Source organism: Ranitomeya imitator, chromosome 3, assembly GCF_032444005.1.
Source record: "Ranitomeya imitator isolate aRanImi1 chromosome 3, aRanImi1.pri, whole genome shotgun sequence".
NCBI lineage: Eukaryota > Metazoa > Chordata > Amphibia > Anura > Dendrobatidae > Ranitomeya > Ranitomeya imitator.
Window position 1 is genome coordinate 57101686 of NC_091284.1, and position 21724 is coordinate 57123409.

Here is a 21724-nt window from a genome sequence, read left to right on the forward strand (position 1 = left end):
TATCTAGATGTGTGGTGAGCACTTTAAACCCCCATGTTCTTCACAGAAATTTATAAAATAGAGCCGTGAAAATAAAAAATCCTTTTTTTTCCTCAAAAATGATTTTTAGCCTGCAATTTTTTATTTTCTCAAGGGTAACAGGAGACATTGGACCCCAAAATCTGTTGACCAGTTTGTCCTGAGTACGCTGATACCCCATATGTGGGGGGGCACTGTTCGGGCACCCATCAGGGCTCAGAAGGGAAGCAGCGCCGCTTGGAATGCAGACTTTGATGGGATGGTCTGCGGGCGTCATGTTGCATTTGCAGAGCTCCTGATGTACCTAAACAGTATAAACTCCCCACAATTGACCTCATTTTGAAAACTAGACCCCCCAAAGAGCTTATCTAGATGTGTGGTAAGCACTATGAACCCCCAACTGCTTCACAGAAGTTTATAATGTAGAGCCATGAAAATAAAAAAATCATATTTTTTCCACAAAAACGATCTTTTCACCCCAAAATTTTTACTTTCACAAGGGTAACAGAAGAAATTGGACCCCAAAATGTATTGTGCAATTTATGCTGAGTAGGCTGATTCCCCATATGTGGGGGTAAACTACTGTTTGGGCGCACGGCAGAGCTCGGAAGAGAAGGAGCACCGTTTTGGAATGCAGACTTTGATAGAATGGTCGGCAGCGTTATGTTGCATTTGCAGAGTCCCTGATGTACCTAAACAGTAGAAACCCCCCACAAGTGACCCCATTTTGGAAACTAGACCCCCCAAGGAACTTATCTAGATTTGTGGTGAGAACTTTAAATGCCCAAGTGCTTCACAGAAGTTTATAATGCAGAGTCGTGAAAATAAAAAATATTTTTTTTTCCACAAAAAAGATTTTTTAGCCCCCAAGTTTTTATTTTCACAAGGGCAACAAGAGAAATTGGACCCCAAACGTTGTTGTCCAATTTATCCTGAGTATGCTGGTACCCCATGTTTGGGGGGAACCACTGTTTGGGTGCACGGCAGAGCTCGGAAGGGAAGGAGCTCTGTTTTGGAATGCAGACTTTGATAGAATGGTCTGCGGGCATTATGTTGCATTTGCAGAGCCCCTGATGTACCTAAACAGTAGAAACCCCCCACAAGTGACCCCATGTTGGAAACTAGACCCCCCAAGGAACTTAACTAGATGTGTGGTGAGAACTTTGAATGCCCAAGTGTTTCACAGAAGTTTATAATGCAGAGTCGTGAAAATAAAAAATATTTTTTTCCTACAAAAAAGATTTTTTAGCCCCCAAGTTTTTATTTTTACAAAGGTAACAGGAGAAATTGGACCCCAAAAGTTGTTGTCCAATTTATCCCGAGTATGCTGATGCCCCATATGTGGGGGTAAACCACTGTTTGGGCACACGGCAGAGCTCAAAAGTGAGGGAGCACCATTTGACTTTTTGAGCGCAAAATTGGCTGTCCTGTTTGGAGACCCCCTGATGTACCTAAACAGTGGAAACCCCCAATTCTAACTATAAACCTAACCCCAACACACCACTAACCCTAATCCCAACCCAATCCATAATCCTAATCACAACCCTAATGGTAATCACAACCCTAACCCCAAAACAACCCTAATCCCAACACTAACCATAACCCCAATCAAAACCCTAAATCCAACACACCCCTAATCCTAATCTCAACCCTAACCTCATACCTAACCCTAATCCCAATACACCCCTAATCCTAATCTCAACCCTAACTTTAACCCTAATCCCAAACCTAACCCTAATCCCAAACGTAACCCTAATGCTAACCCTAATCCAAACCCTAACCCTTATCCCAACCCTAGCCCTAACTTTAGCCCCAACCCTATCCCTAACTTTAGCCCCAACCCTAACCCTAACACTAACTTTAGTCCCAACCCTAACCCTAGCCCTAACCCTAAATTTAGCCCCAACCCTAACCTTAACCCTAACTTTAGCCCCAACCCTAAACCTAGCCCTAAACCTAGCCCTATGGCTACTTTCACATTTGTGTCGTGTGGCATCCGTTGCAATCCGTCGTTTTGGACAAAAAACGGATTCTGCAAATGTGCCCGCAGGATGCGTTTTTTGCCCATAGACTTGTATTGACAACGGATCGCGACAGATGGCCACACGTTGCGCCTGTCATGCACTGGATCCAATGTGTTTTGGCGGACCGTCGTCACAAAAAACATTCAATGTAACATTTTTTTGTACGTCGCATTTGCAATTTCCGACCGCGCATGCGCAGCCGTAACTCCGCCCCCTCCTCCCCAGGACATACACTAGGCAGCAGATGCATTGAAAAACTGCATCCGCTGCCCACGTTGTGCACAATTTTCACAACGTGCATCGGTACCTAGGGCCAACGTATTGTGACGGCCCCATACCGATGCAAGTGTGAAAAGAAGCCTAACCCTAGCCCTAACCCTAAATTTAGCCCCACCCTTAACCCTAACCCTAAATTTAGCCCCAACCCTAACCCTAAATTTAGCTCCAACCCTAACCCTAACCCTAAATTTAGCCACAACCCTAACCCTAACCCTAAATTTAGCCACAACCCTAACCCTAACCCTAATTTTAGCCCAACTCCTCTAGCTGCCGGCCGACAGATCATGGCGGGTGCACTGCGCATGCGACCACCATTTTCTTAGCGGATGAAGAAGTCGGCAGGCAGGAGGGGACGCAGCAGGATCCAGAGACACCAGTAAGTATAACAGGGTCCCCGAATCCCCCTACACACACCACTTTTTTTTTTGCGGTCGCCGGTAAACAGCTAATTACCGGCGATCGCAAAACAGGGGTCGGTACAAACCAACCCCAATCATGTTCTTTGGGGTCTCGGCTACCCCTGGCAGCCGAGACCCCAAAGATCTTCCGGGTGCTGGCCGGTAGGCGCACTGCGCATGTGCCCGCCATTTTTTGGTCGTAACAAGATGGCGGCGCCCATCAGGAGCCACTAGGAGCACCGGGGGAAACAGGTGAGTATCGGGGGGCGATCAGGGACCCCATTTCTCTGTCTTCAGATGTGCGATCACATCGGAGGACAGAGAAATTAAATGGGAAATCGCGTTTTTTTGTGACCGCCGGTAAACGGTTAATTACCGGCGATCACAACCCAGGGGTCGGTAAAAAAATCCCGAATCATGTTCTCTGAGGTCTCGGTAACCGAGACCCCAGAGAAAATCCGACTCTGGGGGGCGCTATTCACTTTTTCCACTTTTGTGGTTTATGTACCCGTAACTGCCGCCGTTAAAAGGCGTTTCGGCGGTCGTTAAGGGGTTAAGAAACGTATTCAACACATGTTATCAATAACGTTTTGTCAAAGCCAAAGATCAACAAGTATAAAAAACTGAGCAGCTTAATTGAAAACATGATATATCAAAGAAAGAGAAAAAATGCAGAATCAACAACATGATAGAAACACATGTAATAAAAATTCACTCAAAAATGCAATGAAGAGATATGCAAGCAGGTGGAGGAATGCTGCACAAAATCGAAAACATCAAATACTCACTGTGGGAACGTAGCCTTAGGCTATATCAAACAGCATATTTTTGATGACAACTATGGATGTTCCTTACTGAAGGACTTCCTTAGGCCGGTTTCACACGTCAGTGGCTCCGGTACGTGAGGTGTCAGTTTCCTCACGTACCGGAGCCACTGACACACGTAGACACATTAAAATCAATGCATCTGTTCAGATGTCATTGATTTTTTGCGGACCGTGTTTCCGTGTGCCAAACACAGAGACATGTCAGTGCTCGTGGGAGCGCACGTATTACATGGACCCATTAAAGTCAATGGGTCTGTGTAAAACATGTACCGCACACGGACATTGTCTGTGTGCAGTCGGTGTGCCGTGCAGGAGACAGCGCTACATTAAGCGCTGTCCCCCCACTGGTGCTGAAGTCACGATTCATATCTTCCCTGCAGCAGCGTTTGCTGTAGAGAAGATATGAATAATTGTGTTTAAAATAAAGATCTATGTGCCCCCCGCCCTCCCACCCCCTGTGCGCCCCCCCGCTGTTCTGAAAATACTCACCCGGCTCCCTCGCTGCTTCCTGTTCTGGCAGCATCTTCTACTGTATCAACGGTCAAGTGGTGCCGCCAATTACAGTCATGAATATGCGGCTCCACCTCCCATAGGGGTGGAGCCGCATATTCATTACTGTAAATGAGCGGCCCCACGTGACCGCATACAGGAGAAGATGCGGCCAGAACAGGAAGCAGCGACAGCCAACGAGGGAGCTTGGCGAGTATTTTCAGAACAGCGGGGGGGCGCACAGTGGGTGGGGGGGCGCACAGGTTTGGCACATAGATCTTTATTTTAAACACAATTGTTCATATCTTCTCTACAGCAAACGCTGCTGCAGGGAAGATATGAATCGCGGCTTCAGCACCAGATGCTGGTACGTGTGGTACCCAGCACGTTGCATGTGGTACCCAGTGGGCACACGGGCGGCACACGTGTGCCGCCTGTGTGCCACACTGATGTGCCACAGAAACGTAGGGGCACACGGACATGGATAATTCCGGTTCCGATTTTTTCCGGTACCGGAATTATCTGGATGTGTGAGACTGGCCTTAGTTGTATGAATCGAGCAGCGGGTGACTTAGCTGATAAATAGTTGTTATTTTTTTTTTTCAATATTTCCCAATTGTAGTGCCAATTTTGCACAATGCCGGTAAAGGCATTTTTTTTTACAGTTTTTGTTTGTTACTTTAATATTTTTTACATGTCCTATAGAATCCCAAGTAAGTAAGGAATTTTAATGCCTAGCCCATTTCTTTAAGACCTTTTTTCTTTTTAGATTGACTTATTTATTTCATCAATTGACATAACAAATGTTATAAACAATTGTCAACTCAAAACTTCAAGAAGATCCTTAGTCATTCCAGAAACCTAAACACAGGAACTTGAAACTACAAATCAAAAATGTAATTTTCAAGGGTAATTGCTGAAGCAAAGCTTTCTCTGGCTGGATGAAATATTCTGTTTTAGTCAAGGAGCCTCTTGGGTTTGAAAATGGAGAATAAAACACATCAAAATGGGCACCAAGAAAGCAAAGTATTTAAAAAAATAAATAAAATTATATCGACTCTAAAGGATAATTTATGTTTACGCATCAGAGGTTTTAAAACAAATCCAAATTTTCAGCTATTTCTTCTTATGGCGAACAACAGGCAGAAACATCTGGTTCACTTAGATAAATTGGATCCTTGAGAATTTCTGGAACTGTAACGAGAGGAAGAATTATGCAAGCAAGTTTGTGGAGAATTGATATGTTTTTTTATCAGTCAACTAAACATTTTTTCTGAGCCTGACTAGAGGGATGGTGGGGACCTGATTGTAAATAAATAAAATGTAGAATCATGTTCATGGTCATCACAAAAGCTTGCATGATGTTCTTGCGTTCTGCTTCAGTGTTCTGACTTCTGACAGATTGAAAAGGAATCTGTCAGCAGGATTTCACCCTCCAAACAATATGTGCATGTAGCTCTTTCATAGACGAGTCCAGCAATACCTTTACATGGCCAGTCCACTCCTCTGTTACTGAAAAATCTGCATTTAAGTTATATGCAAATGAGGCTGAAGGACTATGGTAGATCTGAAGCCTCTGTCACACCAGCTTTATTTCCCAGTCAGTGCCAACCCTTTCTGCTTGACTGATATAGCCTTTGCCTAAAGTCACAGAGGTCAGTGAAGCATGAACAGGTGGTGCTGGGTGGGAATAGAGCTGGAGTGACAGAGAACTCAGATCTACTAAAGCTCTTCAGCCTCATTTGCATATCAATTCAAACACTGATTTTACAGTAATGGTGGAACGTACTGGCCATGCAAAAATGTTGTTGCACTTGTCTTTGGAAAAGCTACAGTAGATGTATATATAAACATATTGAGAGGTGAAATCCTGATGACAGATTCCCTTTATAGTAGTTAACAGATCACAGGTTCCACTAAGTAACCACCAATAATCACATATATTCCCCCAGTAAAAATGTAGCTGGCATTAACATGACCGGGCAACTATATAATTCATGACCTGACCAGTCTCATCATATGGATAGCCCCTCTTTCTTAAGGTGCCCACACAAATTTTACGTCTTAAGGACCAGGCAATTTTTCACTTTTGCCTTCCAGCGCTTCTTTCCCTTTTTCCAACAGCAATATTATTTTTTTTTCTATTTTTTCTAGCAGCATAGCCATATTAAGGTTTGTTTTTTTTTTTTTTCAGGAAGATTTGTAGTTTCGAATGAAATAATTTATTTTACCATATAATATACTGAAAAATAAGAAAAATAAGACACATTAATTTAAAATAAATGACATTTCACAATTTTTTTGGGGGGTTTCCTTTTTACACTATTCATTATATACTAAAAACTACCTGGCAAATTGTTTATTTTGGTGAGTACAATTAAGACTGTACCGAAAGTAAAAAAAATAAAACATTTTGTCCGCATTTATTGTCCCTATTTTCTGAGAACCTAAACTTTTTTTTTATTTTACCAATAATACACTTGTGTAATGGTTTGCTGTCTTCCATGGCATATTGTCATTTTTATTGATACTATTTAGGTCTACTGATCACAAATCGCTTTTTAATACAGTTTTAAGAGAGTAGTGGAAACCAAAAACAGTATTTTTTTTTCTCTCTGTATGGCAACTACTATCTTGGTTAATAAAACATATAATTTGATATCTCAGATTTTTATGGATTCAGAGAGAGACAATATTTTTATTTTATCTTATTTTTTTAAATGAGAGATTTAACTTTTTTATATATATTTTAAAGCCTTTTTATGTTATTTTTTAGTCTCTTTAGGGGATTTGAATCTTCAAACCTTTTATCATCTTTCCTAAATACTGCAATACAACTGCTTTGAGGTATAAAGTGTGTCCTATGATGCCCATGTCACGACTGGGCTTCTTAGCAGGGTAAACATGGTGATCATGAGGACCTTCGTTAGATCTCTGGCTGACATGGTAACCCATTGGCGCATTGAGATTGCTTCGTAGGAGACGAAAGTGAGTCGGAGCTTACCTGCACCAGTGATTGTATAATTTGAATGTTGCTGTCTGTGAATGACAGCGACATCTGCATGGTTAAACAGCATTGATCAAAGCTAGCTGCAGATGCTGCTGTTAGAGGCAAATGCCCTCTGTATACTACAGTCGGTGTCTTTTCTTTGTCTGGTGCGGGCTCAGCTGTTGAGGCTGCTCCATAAAACTCGAACCAAGAGCGGACATACAGTTAATTCCATCTGTGCCGCAGGGACGGAAATGGTGACAAAACACTTATTTGACTGGCAGGAATTTTGTTCCACCCCTTCCTCCTCTTACAAATATACATTAGTTCTTGAGTGGGAGAGGGGAATTAGTCCTTGCTAGACACCTGTTGCCGCAACTTATTTGTCTTGAGAACAACAGGAGTGTTGAAATTCAATAAGTCAACTTATCTGATCCATCCTTATTCTAACATTACCTGACAGAGCAGGGTAAGAATTGTAAGATGCATAGAAATATGTTAGGGAATAAAAAAAAGCACAATAGGGTCTTATTTGGTGGAAAGGGGGTTCCATCTATAATGTCCATATGGCCTAATGATTGTGAGCAACAGATTTTTGCTATGTCAAATGTATTATTTTGAGATATTGGTCGGATTTAATATCCATATTTTTTTTTTTACAAATGCTCAATGTTCAACTTTATCTCCAGTATCTGAGCTATAAAATTACATAGCTCACAATTACCACCGAGCCCCATTGAATGTTATATAATGTGTGCAAAACTGTAAAGCGCTGCGGAATATGTTAGCGCTATATAAAAAAATAAAGATTATTATTATACTGTATGTATAGCTATATATCAGAGTTGTAGGGCTGGGTAATTTGTGCTGGAAACTTTTGAGACATTTCATTCACTTAGCTCCTTCTGTAAAAAAAACTTGCAGATTATCCACTGACAAATCTGGACTGAACATTTACGGTGTATTCTCTAGATGTGAACTTACTCTTATAGATACATTGTAGACAACACAATTTATTTAATCAGCACATAGATTTCAACGAGTAGACACCCATAAAATACCATCCAAAGATGTCTCTCCCTATTCCAATGGCATGCTCTTGTTTAACTCATTGGAACATAGCATGGAAAATTCTTTCTTATATCTCCAGGAAACTTTGGGCTTCTATGTTTCAAATATACTAAAGTCAATGCAAGTACTCATTCTATTTCTGATTTTTTTCCCTTTTGTATGAAATTTAGCTCTTTAATTTCTCATACTTTTAGGTTACTATATCTCAACCCCACTCGGACCTGGATTTGGCCAACGAATTAGGCTTGCTAGCCTTCCTTTGGTGTCATCATCAACATTAGATCCCCTATGCCTCAGTTTCTGGTAAGTGGGAAACTTACATAAAATAAATGATGTGTCTAACGATAACCACAAAATCACATTCTGCTTGGTAAAGGGGCTTAATTAACAATATGTTAAAGGTTAACTAGTTTGCTCAAGCATAGGAAGAAAATCAATTTTGTTAAATTATAGAAACAAATAATTAGCCCTCCTAAGATGCATCTTGTTTTTCCGTATTCAGGCAGCACGAGTAGAATTTATGTAAACTTCGGCACTGGGGATATGGTACCCGATAAGTATAAATTATCTCAGAAAATCTTTTATATATTTTATGTCCAAAAACAAAACTGATCTCATGAAAATTAAAAAAAGAAATCATTAGAGTATAGAGACTTTTACTGTAGCTATAATATGAATCCCAGAGAAATGAAGGGACCCTGCTTTGTATATTTTGAACTTATATTTTGGAGATACACCCTCCAAAAGGCTGGAGCACGGGGATGAGCCAGACCTCATAAATACATAGGATTCTACCAGATCTGTTTTCCACGTTCTTCTTGCTACTGAGCGGTAAGAACAGATGCTGGACTCTTCTCTACGTAGGGACTACATTTTTAACAAGAAAATACCCCAGGGGATTTTGAAAGAACATGGAATGGAAAATAGACGTCAAGACCAAGATTCGTCAAAGCTTTTATGCCAGAATTCTAGCAGGAAAAGATTCTAAAAGTAGTAAAACTTTGATGGAGCTGTGCTAAAATTGTTCGACATAGGCTACTTTCACACTAGCGTCGGAATCTCCCCGTCGCAATGCGTCGGGCAGAGATTCTGACGCTAGCGTTTAACGCACTGCACAACGGAGGCAGCGGATGCATTTCTCCGGCGCATCCGCTGCTCCATTGTGAGGTACGGGGAGGTGGGGGCAGAGTTCTGGCCGCGCATGCGCGGTTGGAAAAAGCGGTCCGTCAGGAGCAAAATACGTTACATGTAGCGTTTTTTGCTTCCGACGGTCCGCCAAAGCATGACGCATCCTTCGCACGACGGATGCGACGTGTGGCAATCCGTCGCAATGCGTTGTCAATACAAGTCTATGGGGAAAAAACGCATCCTGCAAGCACTTTTGCAGGATGCATTTTTTCTGCAAAACGACGCATTGTGATGGATTGCAGTTAACGCTAGTGTGAAAAGTAGCCTTATGGAGTTCTTCAGTTCTGCAGAGGTGGGTGTAAATGGGGCCGGATAGGAGGATGGCAACTCCCACTCGTCAAATTCATGACAAGCAGCGATGTTTCTCAAGACCTAAATTACAGTCCAGTCCCTAGAGAAAGATTTGTGGAGAGATGCTATATGGAGACACCCGTACCTTCTTGCCTCTATTATTCATTACAAGGCATGCACCTTTAAATAATTCAGTAACCTTGCATGTCACCTTCAATCGAGACCAGCATGAAAAATGCCCTACTTGATAATTCAGGGCCTAAGTCCTCTTATTCCTTGTATTAAAATCTGGCACAATTATTGGCAACCCTTTTTGATTTTAGTTATAGACGATACATTCTTTCACTGTAATGGAGAACTATTTGTTTTTAAAGGTTTATTTTTTAACTTTTTTAGCAATACAAGATATAAGGAAGAATACTACAACTCTCTGTACCACAGTAGACAACTTCACAGATGTAACACAAGATATAGAACGTTTTTTAGTAACTTGCTAGACTTTTACCTTTCTTTAAATTTGTAGATATTTCCGCTCCCATTTAGCTTCCACTCTATATGTTGTGTTCCTTTCCTTATTCTTTAGCTTTCTTCTTCTTTATTTAATTATTATTTTTTTCTGTTTTTCAATCCCAGGTACCACATGTATGGTGTCAATGTATACCGCCTATCTGTTTTTATTATACTTACAAACAATACCGAGCGAGTTATTTTTTCTAAAGAAGGAAATTATGGCCCAAATTGGAATTTTGGACAGATTACATTAAATGAAACTTCTGAACTGTCTGTGAGTAAATATTCTGCTTTTTCCTTCAACGTGTAGATATAATTTGGGCTTAGAGGGAACCTGTCATGTGAAAAAAATGTTATTAAACTGCAGATATGGAGTTAATTTGCAGGTGAATACAGTTTTGAACCTGCCAGGTGCCGGCACTTAAAAACACCCGTTGCTGGGAGCTAATGAACTTTATTACTCCCGTCAGTCACGGGGGCGACGCAAGCACAAGGGCAGTCACCGCTCTGTGTATAGAGCGCGGCGGGTATAGCCGTGCCCCGGCACTGACAGCCAACCCTAATGCTAATATTCAAAAAACATTCTAACTAATTAAGAACTAATCTATGGCTTTCTACATATAAGTCTGAATAGGGAGATTCTTAATTCTTAATCACAATGATCTGATCTGTAATAGACATAAGAAAACTTTCCACCAATTAGCACTGGCAGACACTTATATACAGGACATGACTGACTAATTCATATTAGGTTTCACGATGTAACATGAGCCAACGGGGGTCAGCAGACGGCGCAACACACTAACAATGGGATGGAAATGGGGAAAGGAAGGCCCTACTGATAGGGAAGTGGGGAATGGTCACCACCTGAGCTCAAACTTGAGCCTATCCTTGCACTCCCCTAATGCTCTAACAGTGTCCTTCCCCCCACCGCCATCTCGAACCTCGTCCCTCACTGTCACCTAATACAGCCCTGGATAGTGCACTGGCTGGAAAGGGGAGCTAGCCTTACCACTGCAGATAATACTACACAGGGGACAGTGACAAACATGAAAGGGACAGGGTAAAAACACAACTTAGCTTCAACTTCATCTGCTGCAGTGCGTCACACAGCAGAATAAAGGCACCAGGATCACGAGCTAACAAAATCAGCTGATACACCACAGCAGCCAGCATGCTTCTTCCTCCAGGGTTGGTCACTGTTGATTGCTCTATCACCGACAGTCAGAGGTTGCATCAGGTGACCATTTAAAGGATGGTGGGAGTGGTCACCACCCACATCAGCTGACCTAGCCACACTGCAGTTACAGCTCATTGCCTGTCCGGGGAAACTGATATTTACCCCCACTGGTCCTGAAAGGAAAAAGCTATTTTTAAAAAAGAGTGAAACCAGAGCTGCCATGAATCCAAACATGGATTGTGACATTAGGCTGCTTGGCCTGTTGCTAAATTATATTGACCTTAAAAAGTTTCCTTTCAATTTTTTGCCCACCTGAACAGAACATGTGCACTTGTGCTTACAATTATATTTTAATCAGTTTTGCTATCACTAGATAACCAGGACATAATATCAGTAAGATATATTAGAATATTAGATTATCAGCTCCATTCGGTTGAATAGTTGCGAATCTAAAGTACTTGTGGAGGAGGACACTATCATGTTGAATGGGCTGCACGTGGTAAATGACATGCCTTTTTTGTTCCACAATTTTTTGTTTATTGTTCCAACGCATTTTGGCCTGGGACCTGCACTTTTCTCAAGGTAAAAAAATAAGTATCTAAAGTACCTAAGAGTTAAAACGGAGTGATGTTGTTCCCCTCTGCTAGGCAGGGGTCTTACTAGCAAAAGAACAGCCGATGCGAGAGCATTGGATGTGATATGCTGATGACACTCGGCTCCTGCTCTGCTGCGAGCCAAATGTCCACAATCTGTGCTCCGATCTTCTCGCGAGAGGGTGATAGCACAGTTGTGGAGGAGACAGATAAAGTAATTTCTCCAACTCTTCTGTTGCCGGAGTTAGCGGGAATCGCACTGCACTCGAGTGATATCTGAGTGCAGTGTGATGTTTCACACACACACATAGACTTATATGGGTGTGTGCAATCAGAATTCAACATGCAATCACAGCATGCTGTGATTTTTTTTCTTGCTGATCACGATCCAATGAGAGCAGGAAACAAGACGCAATTGAGAAGAGAACCATAGGATTAAATTGGTACAAATGCAATCTGATGTTTGCATTCTTCTGATTTAATTGGAAGTGGGACGAGCTCTTACTATGCTCACATCTAACCGCTGCTTGAGCTGCCAAGAGCTAATCAGTGGGAGTGACGGGATTGGCCTACACTGTATGGTAAAAAAATGCTTTGAACCGTTCACGACACCCACCGTTCATGTTCACAAAAGCTTTTTCATCACACTGCTTAACAAAAAGTTTAATAATACGAATAAAGCTTTGTCAACTGAGAAAAAAAATATATCTCTCGGAATATAATTATGCAAAAACAATATTTTTTTCTAAGAAAATGAAAAAAAAAAATTTTGTGTAAAAGTGGCAAAGCATGAAAAAGTACACATATTTCATATTACCACGTCCAGAACGACTCTTCTATAAAAAAGAGATATAAATAAGGTAATGCTGTTATTGCACTGACCTGACAAAATAAAGCGTCTATTCACTTATACCGCATGACAAACTGCATAAAAACAATAAATAAATAAAGCCATAAATATATAAAAGTAAATAAAACCAATTATTCACCTGCTTTTGATTTGTTCATTCTGCCTCCTAAAGATCGCAAAAGGCTCGGCTGACATCTATCCTGCACTCTACAATGAACGCTTACACCGAGGTTTCCATATAAATCTCTGAAATGCGTGATTCAGAAGGAACCTCAAGTGTTAGATTCCCTAGATGGAGACACTGTGAACTCTGTCTGGCCTGTGATCCAGCGGTGTTCATCTTTGTAAGCGTGCATAAAAGTGCACTCGGACACAGTTTTGTGCACAAGAAGGTCACGCTGAAAAGAGGCCACATCACACAGAGCCCACAGTAACTCTGCTGCCTCATTATAGTGATTGGCTCTATCGTGGAATTCATCTGAATCATGTCATTTGGAGATTTAGATGGAAACCCAGATGTAAGTGCTCATTTTATGTAAAATGTTCCCAGTAAAAGTTTCAACTCAATAAACAGCAATAGCAAGTCCTCACTCATGTATGTCATCTGTTAAAGGAAATATAGGAGACTTCCATGTTACTGGTAACTCAAAAGTTTGGGAAAAGCAAAATGGCTCCCCCAAATTAAATCCATTGTATGCTGTGCTCTCAAATCCAAATGTCCACTTCCATTCTGAGTGTCAGTGTGTCTAAACCAAATTTATCATCCACACTTGTCAGTCCTGTAGCCATGAGAGCTCACTTAATTTATGGGTGTATATCTCCAGAAGCACAAGCTGGGCACCATGCACTGGGCACTACAATACAAGATACTGGGAACTGCAACATGCTGGGGACTACAATGGCAGATTTGCAATTTTCACTCAGCAATATCTAATGCTGTTTGTTTCTGGAAAAAGCCACAGAGTCAAAATCATCAGTAAACCTGTAGAATTCCCAGAGGGATCTAATTTCCAAAACAGGGTTACTTGGAGAGGATTCTGCAGTTCTGGAACCTATGAACTCTGTATATAGAGTCCACAAACTATTCCAACAAAATCTGTGCTCCAAGAGTTAAATAGCGCTCCTTCCCTCCTGTGTATCACCATGTGGCTAAGCAGTACTGCACAGATACATATGGGGTATTACCACATTCAACAGAAATTATAAGACAATTTTTTGTGCCATTGATATTGATTTCCCCTTTTGAAAAACTCTCACGGTGCTAGTGGTGATCTCACTGAGGTCACTGCAGTTCAGCCCGGCTGGGAGCACAGCCTCAGTGATGTCACCACTAGTCACTGACACTGTGCTCACAGCAGTTCATTCACCAGTGGTTCTCAGCTTGAACGGTCGCATCTTGGCAATGTGCAGGTTGAAAACTGTTTTTCTCCCAGACATGGATTACGGCGTGGGACAAAACAACAGACAGGTATAGAATATTATTGTTTTTTATTATTTTTACTGGTTTATTACAGGAGGGCTTCAGTGGAATTGCGCTAGGTCGTAAGTATGGTTTAACTGAGATTATTAAAGGAGTCTGTGTCATTTTTTTAATTAAAGGACTTTATTATTGGTTTCTGTGTTTTCATACAAGTGACTATGAGGTTAGTAATGGAGGCATCTTATAGATGCCTCTCCATTACCAACCTCAGTGCTTGATGTCACCGGACAATACAAAGATGATATCAACCCCCCCATCTATCACCCCACTTGCCACTGCTACAGGGCAAGTGGAAAGAGCCCGGTGAAGCGCCAGAATTGGTGCATCTAATAGATGTGTCTTTTCTGGCCATATGCGAGCTGCTATTTTTAGGCAGGGGGACAATATCCATGGCCTCTTACCAGCCTGAGAATACCAGCCCCCAGCTGTCTGCTTTAGCAAGGTTGGTTGTCAAAAATGGGGGAGACCCAAGCTGTTTTTTAAAATTATTTTTTAAAATAATTTAAAAAACATGGCATGGGAACTCCTCTATTCTTGATAACTAGCCTTGCTGAAGCTAACAGCTAAGGGTTGAAGTACCCAGCTGTGAGCTTTGCCTGGCTGGTTATCAAAAATAGGGGGAACCCACACTGTTTTTTTAATTATTTAGTTATAGCACAGGAGCGTCTGATGAATACTCCCATCCGCCGCTCCTGCTCTCACTGTTATTAGTAGCAACAGGTGTCAGATGTTGGTAGCTGTAGTCCCATCCTGCTGACACCAGTGACAGGAGGTAAACTTTATATCTATGATCACAGCTGAGTGCTCACGCTGACTTCTGACATCATGGGAACCACGGCTCTCTGACCGGCGGGAGGATTTCAGAAGCAGTGTTTGACGTGATGTCATACACCTGACACCGCAACAAACACCCGGTGTTTGGGCAGCCAAACCTGAACAGTAACACGGATTTCCTGATGAAGTCCGTGTTCGGTGTCCGTGCCCAAACAGTAGGTGTTTGGTATCGACGCCAAACTTTACTGTTCGGGATCGCCCATCTCTAGTTCCAAGTCAAATTTATGTATGAGATAGCCGATCTATGAACAGCCAGCAGAGGGCGCCTCACCGCAAATGAAGCTAAATATAGATCATTGACCTATATTTAGCTTCATTCCCCGGGGTTTTGCAGCAAGGAGCAGCCTGCATTAGCGGAACTCCTTGCTGCAAAATGTTTTAACCCCTTCAGAAGGATTTACATCGTTGGACTTTACAGATCTGCGGAAGGTAAGTATATTGTTGGTTTATTATGTTTTTTCTTTCACAGAACGAGGGTCTTCAGTGATTGGATTGGGTGTTAAATAAAATATTACAACAACCTTTGTTTTTATTTCATTAAAATAATTTTTAATAATGTGTGTGTGTCTTTTTTTTAACCCTTTCATTCAATTGGATTAATAATGGATAGGTGTCATAATTGACGCCTCACCATTATTAATTAGGCTTAATGTCACCTTACAATAGCAAGGTGGCATTAACCCTTTATTACCCCATATCCCACCGCTACACGGGAATGGGAAGAGAGTGGCCAAGTGCCAGAATAGGCGCATCTTCCAGATGTGCCTTTTCTGGGGTGGCTGGGGGCAGGTGTTTTTTAGCCAGGGGGGGGCCAATAACCATGGACTCTCTCCAGGCTATTAATATCTGCCCTCAGTCACTGGCTTTACTACTCTGGCGGAGAAAATTGCACGGGAGCCCACGCCAATTTTTTCCGCCATCTAACCCTTTATTTTAAGAGCTAGAACGGCCAAATTTTGCAGATACACACTACTAACATTAGTAGTGTGGATTATGCAAAAAAAATGGTGATATGAGATGGTTTACTGTATGTAAACCATGTCTCATATCATGTCGGGTTTTAGGAAGGAGAAAGCAAAAGCCGGTAATTGAATTACCGGCTTTTTGCTATATCGCGGCTGTATGATGTAATAATATATATACATATATGTGTCTCACTGACATATATATATATATATACCTATTCTATGTGTACATATTTATTCTACCTATTGGACTGGAAGCTGTCAGTGTGATTTTACTGTACACCGCACTGAATTGCCAGCTTTTCTCTCTAACAGCGCTGCGTATTTCTCGCAAGTCACACTGCTGGTCCGTGTGTAATCCGTATTTTTGGGGCTTCCATAGACTTTCATTGGCGTTTTATTTGCGCAATACGGTGACAAACGCAGCATGCTGCGATTTTCTACGGCCGTAGAAAGCCGTATAATACTGATCAGTAAAATACGGCAGATAGGAGCAGGGGCATAGAGAATAATTGTGCCGTATTTTTTGCGAGTTTTACGGACGTAGTTTCTGCGCTCTTACGTCCGTAAAACTCGCAAGTGTGACGCCGGCCTATGGGGTAAAAACGCATTCTGCCAACAACTTTGCAGTATGCATTTTTTCCCCTAAACGACGCATTGCGACGTATTAAAAAAACGCCAGTGTGAAAGTAGCCTTATCCTGCCCAATGTGACTAGAATGATGTACCTGAGGACATGTTATGTCATTCCAAGTCCTGTCATTAGGGAAGTCAATACATCAAAGATCCCTTTAATATGGGTTTAGAGGACATTCGTGTAGACTGTATTTCTGAAATATAAGCATTGTGCAGACTTTGCCTTTTGTTCCTCAGGTCTACACATGGTACAATGGTCTTTTAGTAAAGCAACATCATGCTGTCCTTCAGGGCATGAAGAATCCAACTCCATTATATTGTAGGCACTTTTATATGAGTGAAGCACAGCTGACATTGCTCTTCTGCCATCTGTACTTGCATTGTGTTTCTAATTACTGACAGGGATATCTTAGCATAAACTATCTCATTCTTAATCACCAGGTGGCATTCGAGGCCATAAAAAATCCAGGTTTTAGCGACATCGCGTTAGATGACATCAAACTATCTGCTGGGAAGTGCAATGAAAGTGGTTATGTCGAACCAACTCGAGTCCCTACTCCTCCCACTACCACCATTCAGCCATGTAAGTGCAAAAGATTTGGAATTTTACATTATTTTTAATTACATGGAAGTCGCAGAGTGTGTATTTGGAGTAATTATCACGTCTTGTGACAATTCTTGGGCACCGCCATGCATTCGAATCGTGTTTTAGTACCAGTCATTTTGACAGATGGAAGTAGTGATTGGTGTGAGGAGGGAAGGAGAATAATTGGCTATGCTGACTGCTAAATTCATAAAACAAATCTGCTATGGAGTATGACTAATGCTACTGAGAGCTGTGTATTTTGCTGTTATTTGATTACTGGCAAGAAATGATTCAGTAGTAAGATCTATTTTTTCATCCCCATACCGGATGTCATCTGTCACAAATTTGGCTTTCTACAAAGAAACATATTTTATCAACCTAATGTGCTTTTTCTCTTTTAGATCAGAGGCAATGAATCTCTTTGTTTTTTTGTGATGTTCATTTTTTAACTTGTTTTTTTTTTCTTCTATTTTTACATTTTTTTAGTCTAATTTATACTATTCCTTCTGTTGGGATTCCCTAACAAACAGGCAATCCCTGAATGTGTTGAGGCTGTCTAACAGCCACAGATCATGCAGCCACAGGGACTCGAACATAATATACTAGCACGCCCAAGATACTCCGATAGCACCCGAGCATGCTCGGATAACACCTTATCCGAGCACGTTCACCCATCAATAATCAATAAGCCTTTCCCTTTTTTCACACATAAGGAGAGACCTGTTAGTCTAGCTGAGCAGGCATGATTCGGGCAGCATGGTTCACCTTAACCCCTTCACCCCAAAGCCTGTTTTCACCTAAGTGACAGGGCCAATTTTTACAATTCTGACCACTGTCACTTTATGAGGTCATAACTCTGAAACGCTTCAACGGATCCTGGTGATTCTGACACTGTTTTCTCGTGACATATTGTACTTCATGATAGTGGTAAAACTTCTTCAATATGACTTGCATTTATTTGTGAAAAAAACAAAAATTTGTCGGAAATTATGAAAATTTAGCAATTTTCAAACTCTTAGTTTTTATGCCCTTAAATTAGAGAGTTATATCACATAATATAGTTAATAAACAACATTTCCCACATGTCTGCTTTACATCAGCACAATTTTGGAAACATAATTTTTTTTGTTAGGACGTTATAAGGGTTAAAAGTTGACCAGCGATTTCTCATTTTTGCAACAAAATTTGCAAAACCATTTTTTTACGGACCACCTCACACTTGAAGTGACTTTGAGGGGTCTATATGACAGAAAATGCCCAAAAGTGACACCATTCTAAAAACTGCACCCCTCAAGGTACTCAAACCCACATTCAAAAAGTTTATTAACCCTTCAGGTGCTTCACAGGAATTTTTTGAATGTTTAAAAAAATTGAACATTTAACTTTTTTTTCACAAAATTTTTACTTCAGGTCCAATTTGTTTCATTTTACCAAGGGTAACAGGAGAAATTGGACCACAAAAGTCGTTGTACAATTTGTCCTGAGTACGCCGATACCCCATATGTGGGGGGTAAACCACTGTTTGGGCACATGGCAGAGCTCGGAAGGGAAGGAGCGCCATTTGACTTTTCAATGCAAGATTTGCTGGAATTGAGATCGGAGCCCATGTCACGAGTGGAGAGCCCCTGATGTGCCTAAACAGTGGAAACCCCCACAAGTGACACCATTTTGGAAAGTAGACCCCCTAAGGAACTAATCTAGATGTGTGGTGAGCACTTTGAACCTCCAAGTGCTTCACAGAAGTTTATAATGTAGAGCCGTAAAAAAATTTTTTTTATTAATTTTCACAAAAAATGATCTTTTTGCCCCAAATTTTTTATTTTCCCAAGGGTAAAAGGATAAATTGGACCCGAAAAGTTGTTGTGCAATTTGTCCTGAGTGCGTCGATACTTCATATATGGGGATAAACCACTGTTTGAGCGCATGGCAGAGCTCGGAAGGGAAGGAGTGCCATTTGACTTTTCAATGCAAAATTGGCTGGAATTGAGATCGGACGCCATGTCGCATTTGGAGAGCCCCTGACGTGCCTTAACAGTGGAAACCCCCCACAAGTGACCCCATTTTGGAAAGAAGACCCCCTAAGGAACTTATCTAGATGTGTGGTGAGCACTTTTAACCCCCAATTGTTTCACTAAAGTTTAGAATGTAGCATTGTGAAAATTAAAAAATCATTTTTTCTTTCCACAAAATGATGTTTTAGCCCGCAATTTTTTTTTCCCAAGGGTAACAGGAGAAATTGGACCACAAATGTTATTGTCCAATTTGTCCTGAGTACGCTGATACCTCACATGTGGGGGGGGAACCACCGTTTGAGTGCATGGTAGAGCTCGGAAGGGAAGGAGCACCGTTTGAAATGCAGACTTAGATGGAATGGACTGCAGGTGTCATGTTGCATTTGCAGAGCCCCTGATGTACCTAAACAGTAGAAACCCACCACAAGTGACCCCATATTGGAAACTAGACCCCCCAAGGAACTTATCTAGATGTGTTGTGAGAGCTTTGAACCAACAAGTGTTTCACTACAGTTTATAACGCAGAGCCGTGAAAATAAAAAATATTTTTTTTCCACGAAAATGATATTTTATCCCCTATGTTTTTATTTTCCCAAGGCTAACAGGACAAATTGGACCCCAAAAGTTGTTGTCCAACTTGTCCTGAGAACGCTGATACCCCATATGTTGGGGGGAACCACTGTTTGGGTGCACGGCAGAGCTCGGAAGGGAAGGAGCGCCATTTGAAATGCAGACTTAGATGAATTGGTCTGCAGGCGTCATGTTGCATTTGCAGAGCCCCTGATGTACCTAAACAGTAGAAACCCCCCACAAGTGACCCCATATTGGAAACTAGACCCCCAAAGGAACTTATCTAGATGTGTTGTGAGAGCTTTGAACCAACAAGTGTTTCACTACAGTTTATAACGCACAGCCGTGAAAATAAAAAATATTTTTTTTTCCACGAAAATGATATTTTATCCCCTATGTTTTTATTTTCCCAAGGCTAACAGGACAAATTGGACCCCAAAAGTTGTTGTCCAACTTGTCCTGAGAACGCTGATACCCCATATGTTGGGGGGAACCACTGTTTGGGCACACAGGAGAACTCGGAAGGGAAGGAGCACTGTTTTACTTTTTCAAAGCAGAATTGGCTGGAATTGAGATCGGACGCCCCCTGATGTGCCTAAACAGTGGAAACCCCCAATTATAACTGAAACCCTAACCCCAACCCTTACCCTAGCCCTAACCCTAACCCTAGCCCTAGCCCTAACCCTAGCCCTAACCCTAGCCCTAGCCCTAGCCCTAGCCCTAACCCTAGCCCTAACCCTCGCCCTAACCCTAGCACTAATGGGAAAATGGAAATAAATACATTTTTTTACATTTTATTATTTTTCCCTAACTAAGGGGGTGATGAAGGGGGGTTTGATTTACTTTTATAGCATTTTTTTGGCGGATTTTTATGATTGGCAGCTGTCACACACTAAAAGACGCTTTTTATTGCAAAAAATAGTTTTTGCATCACCACATTTTGAGAGCTATAATTTATCCATATTTTGGCCCACAGAGTCATATGAGGTCTTGTTTTTTGCGGGACGAGTTGACGTTTTTATTGGTAACATTTTCGGGCAGATGACATTTTTTGTTCGCTTTTTATTCCGATTTTTGGGAGGCGGAATGAACAAAAACCAGCAATTCCTGAATTTCTTTTAGGGGGGGCGTTTATACCGTTCCACGTGTGGTAAAATGGATAAAGCAGTTTTATTCTTCGGGTCAGTACGATTACAGCGATACCTCATTTATGTAATTTTTTTTATGTTTTGGCGCTTTTACACAATAAAAACTATTTTATATAAAAAAATAATTTTTTTTTTGCATCGCATTATTCTGAGAGCTATAACTTTTTTATTTTTCTGCTGATGATGCTGTATGGCAGCTTTTTTTTTGCGGGACAAGATGATGTTTTCAGCGGTACCATGGTTATTTATATCCGTCGTTTTGATCGCGTGTTATTCCACTTTTTGTTCGCCTGTATGATAATAAAGCGTTGTTTTTTGCCTTGTTTTTTTTTGTTTTTTTTGCGGTGTTCACTGAAGGGGTTAACTAGTGGGATAGTTTTATAGAGCGTTTCGTTACGGACGCGGCGATACCAAATATGTGTACATTTATTGTTTTTTTTTTTTTTTACATAAATAAATGGATTTATTGGGAAATGTTTTTTTTTTTTTATTTGGGGATTTTTTTTTTATTTTTTTTTACACATTCTATTTTTTTTTTTTTTTACTTTCTAACATTGTCCCAGGGTGGGACATCTCTGTATTAGATCAGATCGTTGATCTGACACTGTGCATAGCACACTGTCAGATCAACGATCTGACAGGCAGCTTAGCTGGCTCTCCAGCGCCTGCTCTCAGCAGGCGCCGGCTAGCCAGGTCACTTCATGACCCGGAAGGAGTCCGGCGGCCATCTTGGATCCGGGGACTCCTTCCGGGTCACCGGAGCAACGCGATCTCATTGCGTTGCTCC

General features: G+C 41.3%; 1 protein-coding gene across 1 annotated transcript in view; it reads left to right on the top strand.

The window, feature by feature from the left end:
* TMPRSS15 (transmembrane serine protease 15) overlaps window positions 1-21724 on the top strand; it is a 459995-nt gene that overhangs the window by 199904 nt on the left and 238367 nt on the right. The window contains exons 11-13 of the mRNA XM_069760884.1: window positions 8290-8398; window positions 10208-10358; window positions 17063-17204. Of these exons, the coding sequence (XP_069616985.1) occupies window positions 8290-8398; window positions 10208-10358; window positions 17063-17204 (402 nt within the window). The remainder of the gene's footprint in view (window positions 1-8289; window positions 8399-10207; window positions 10359-17062; window positions 17205-21724) is intronic.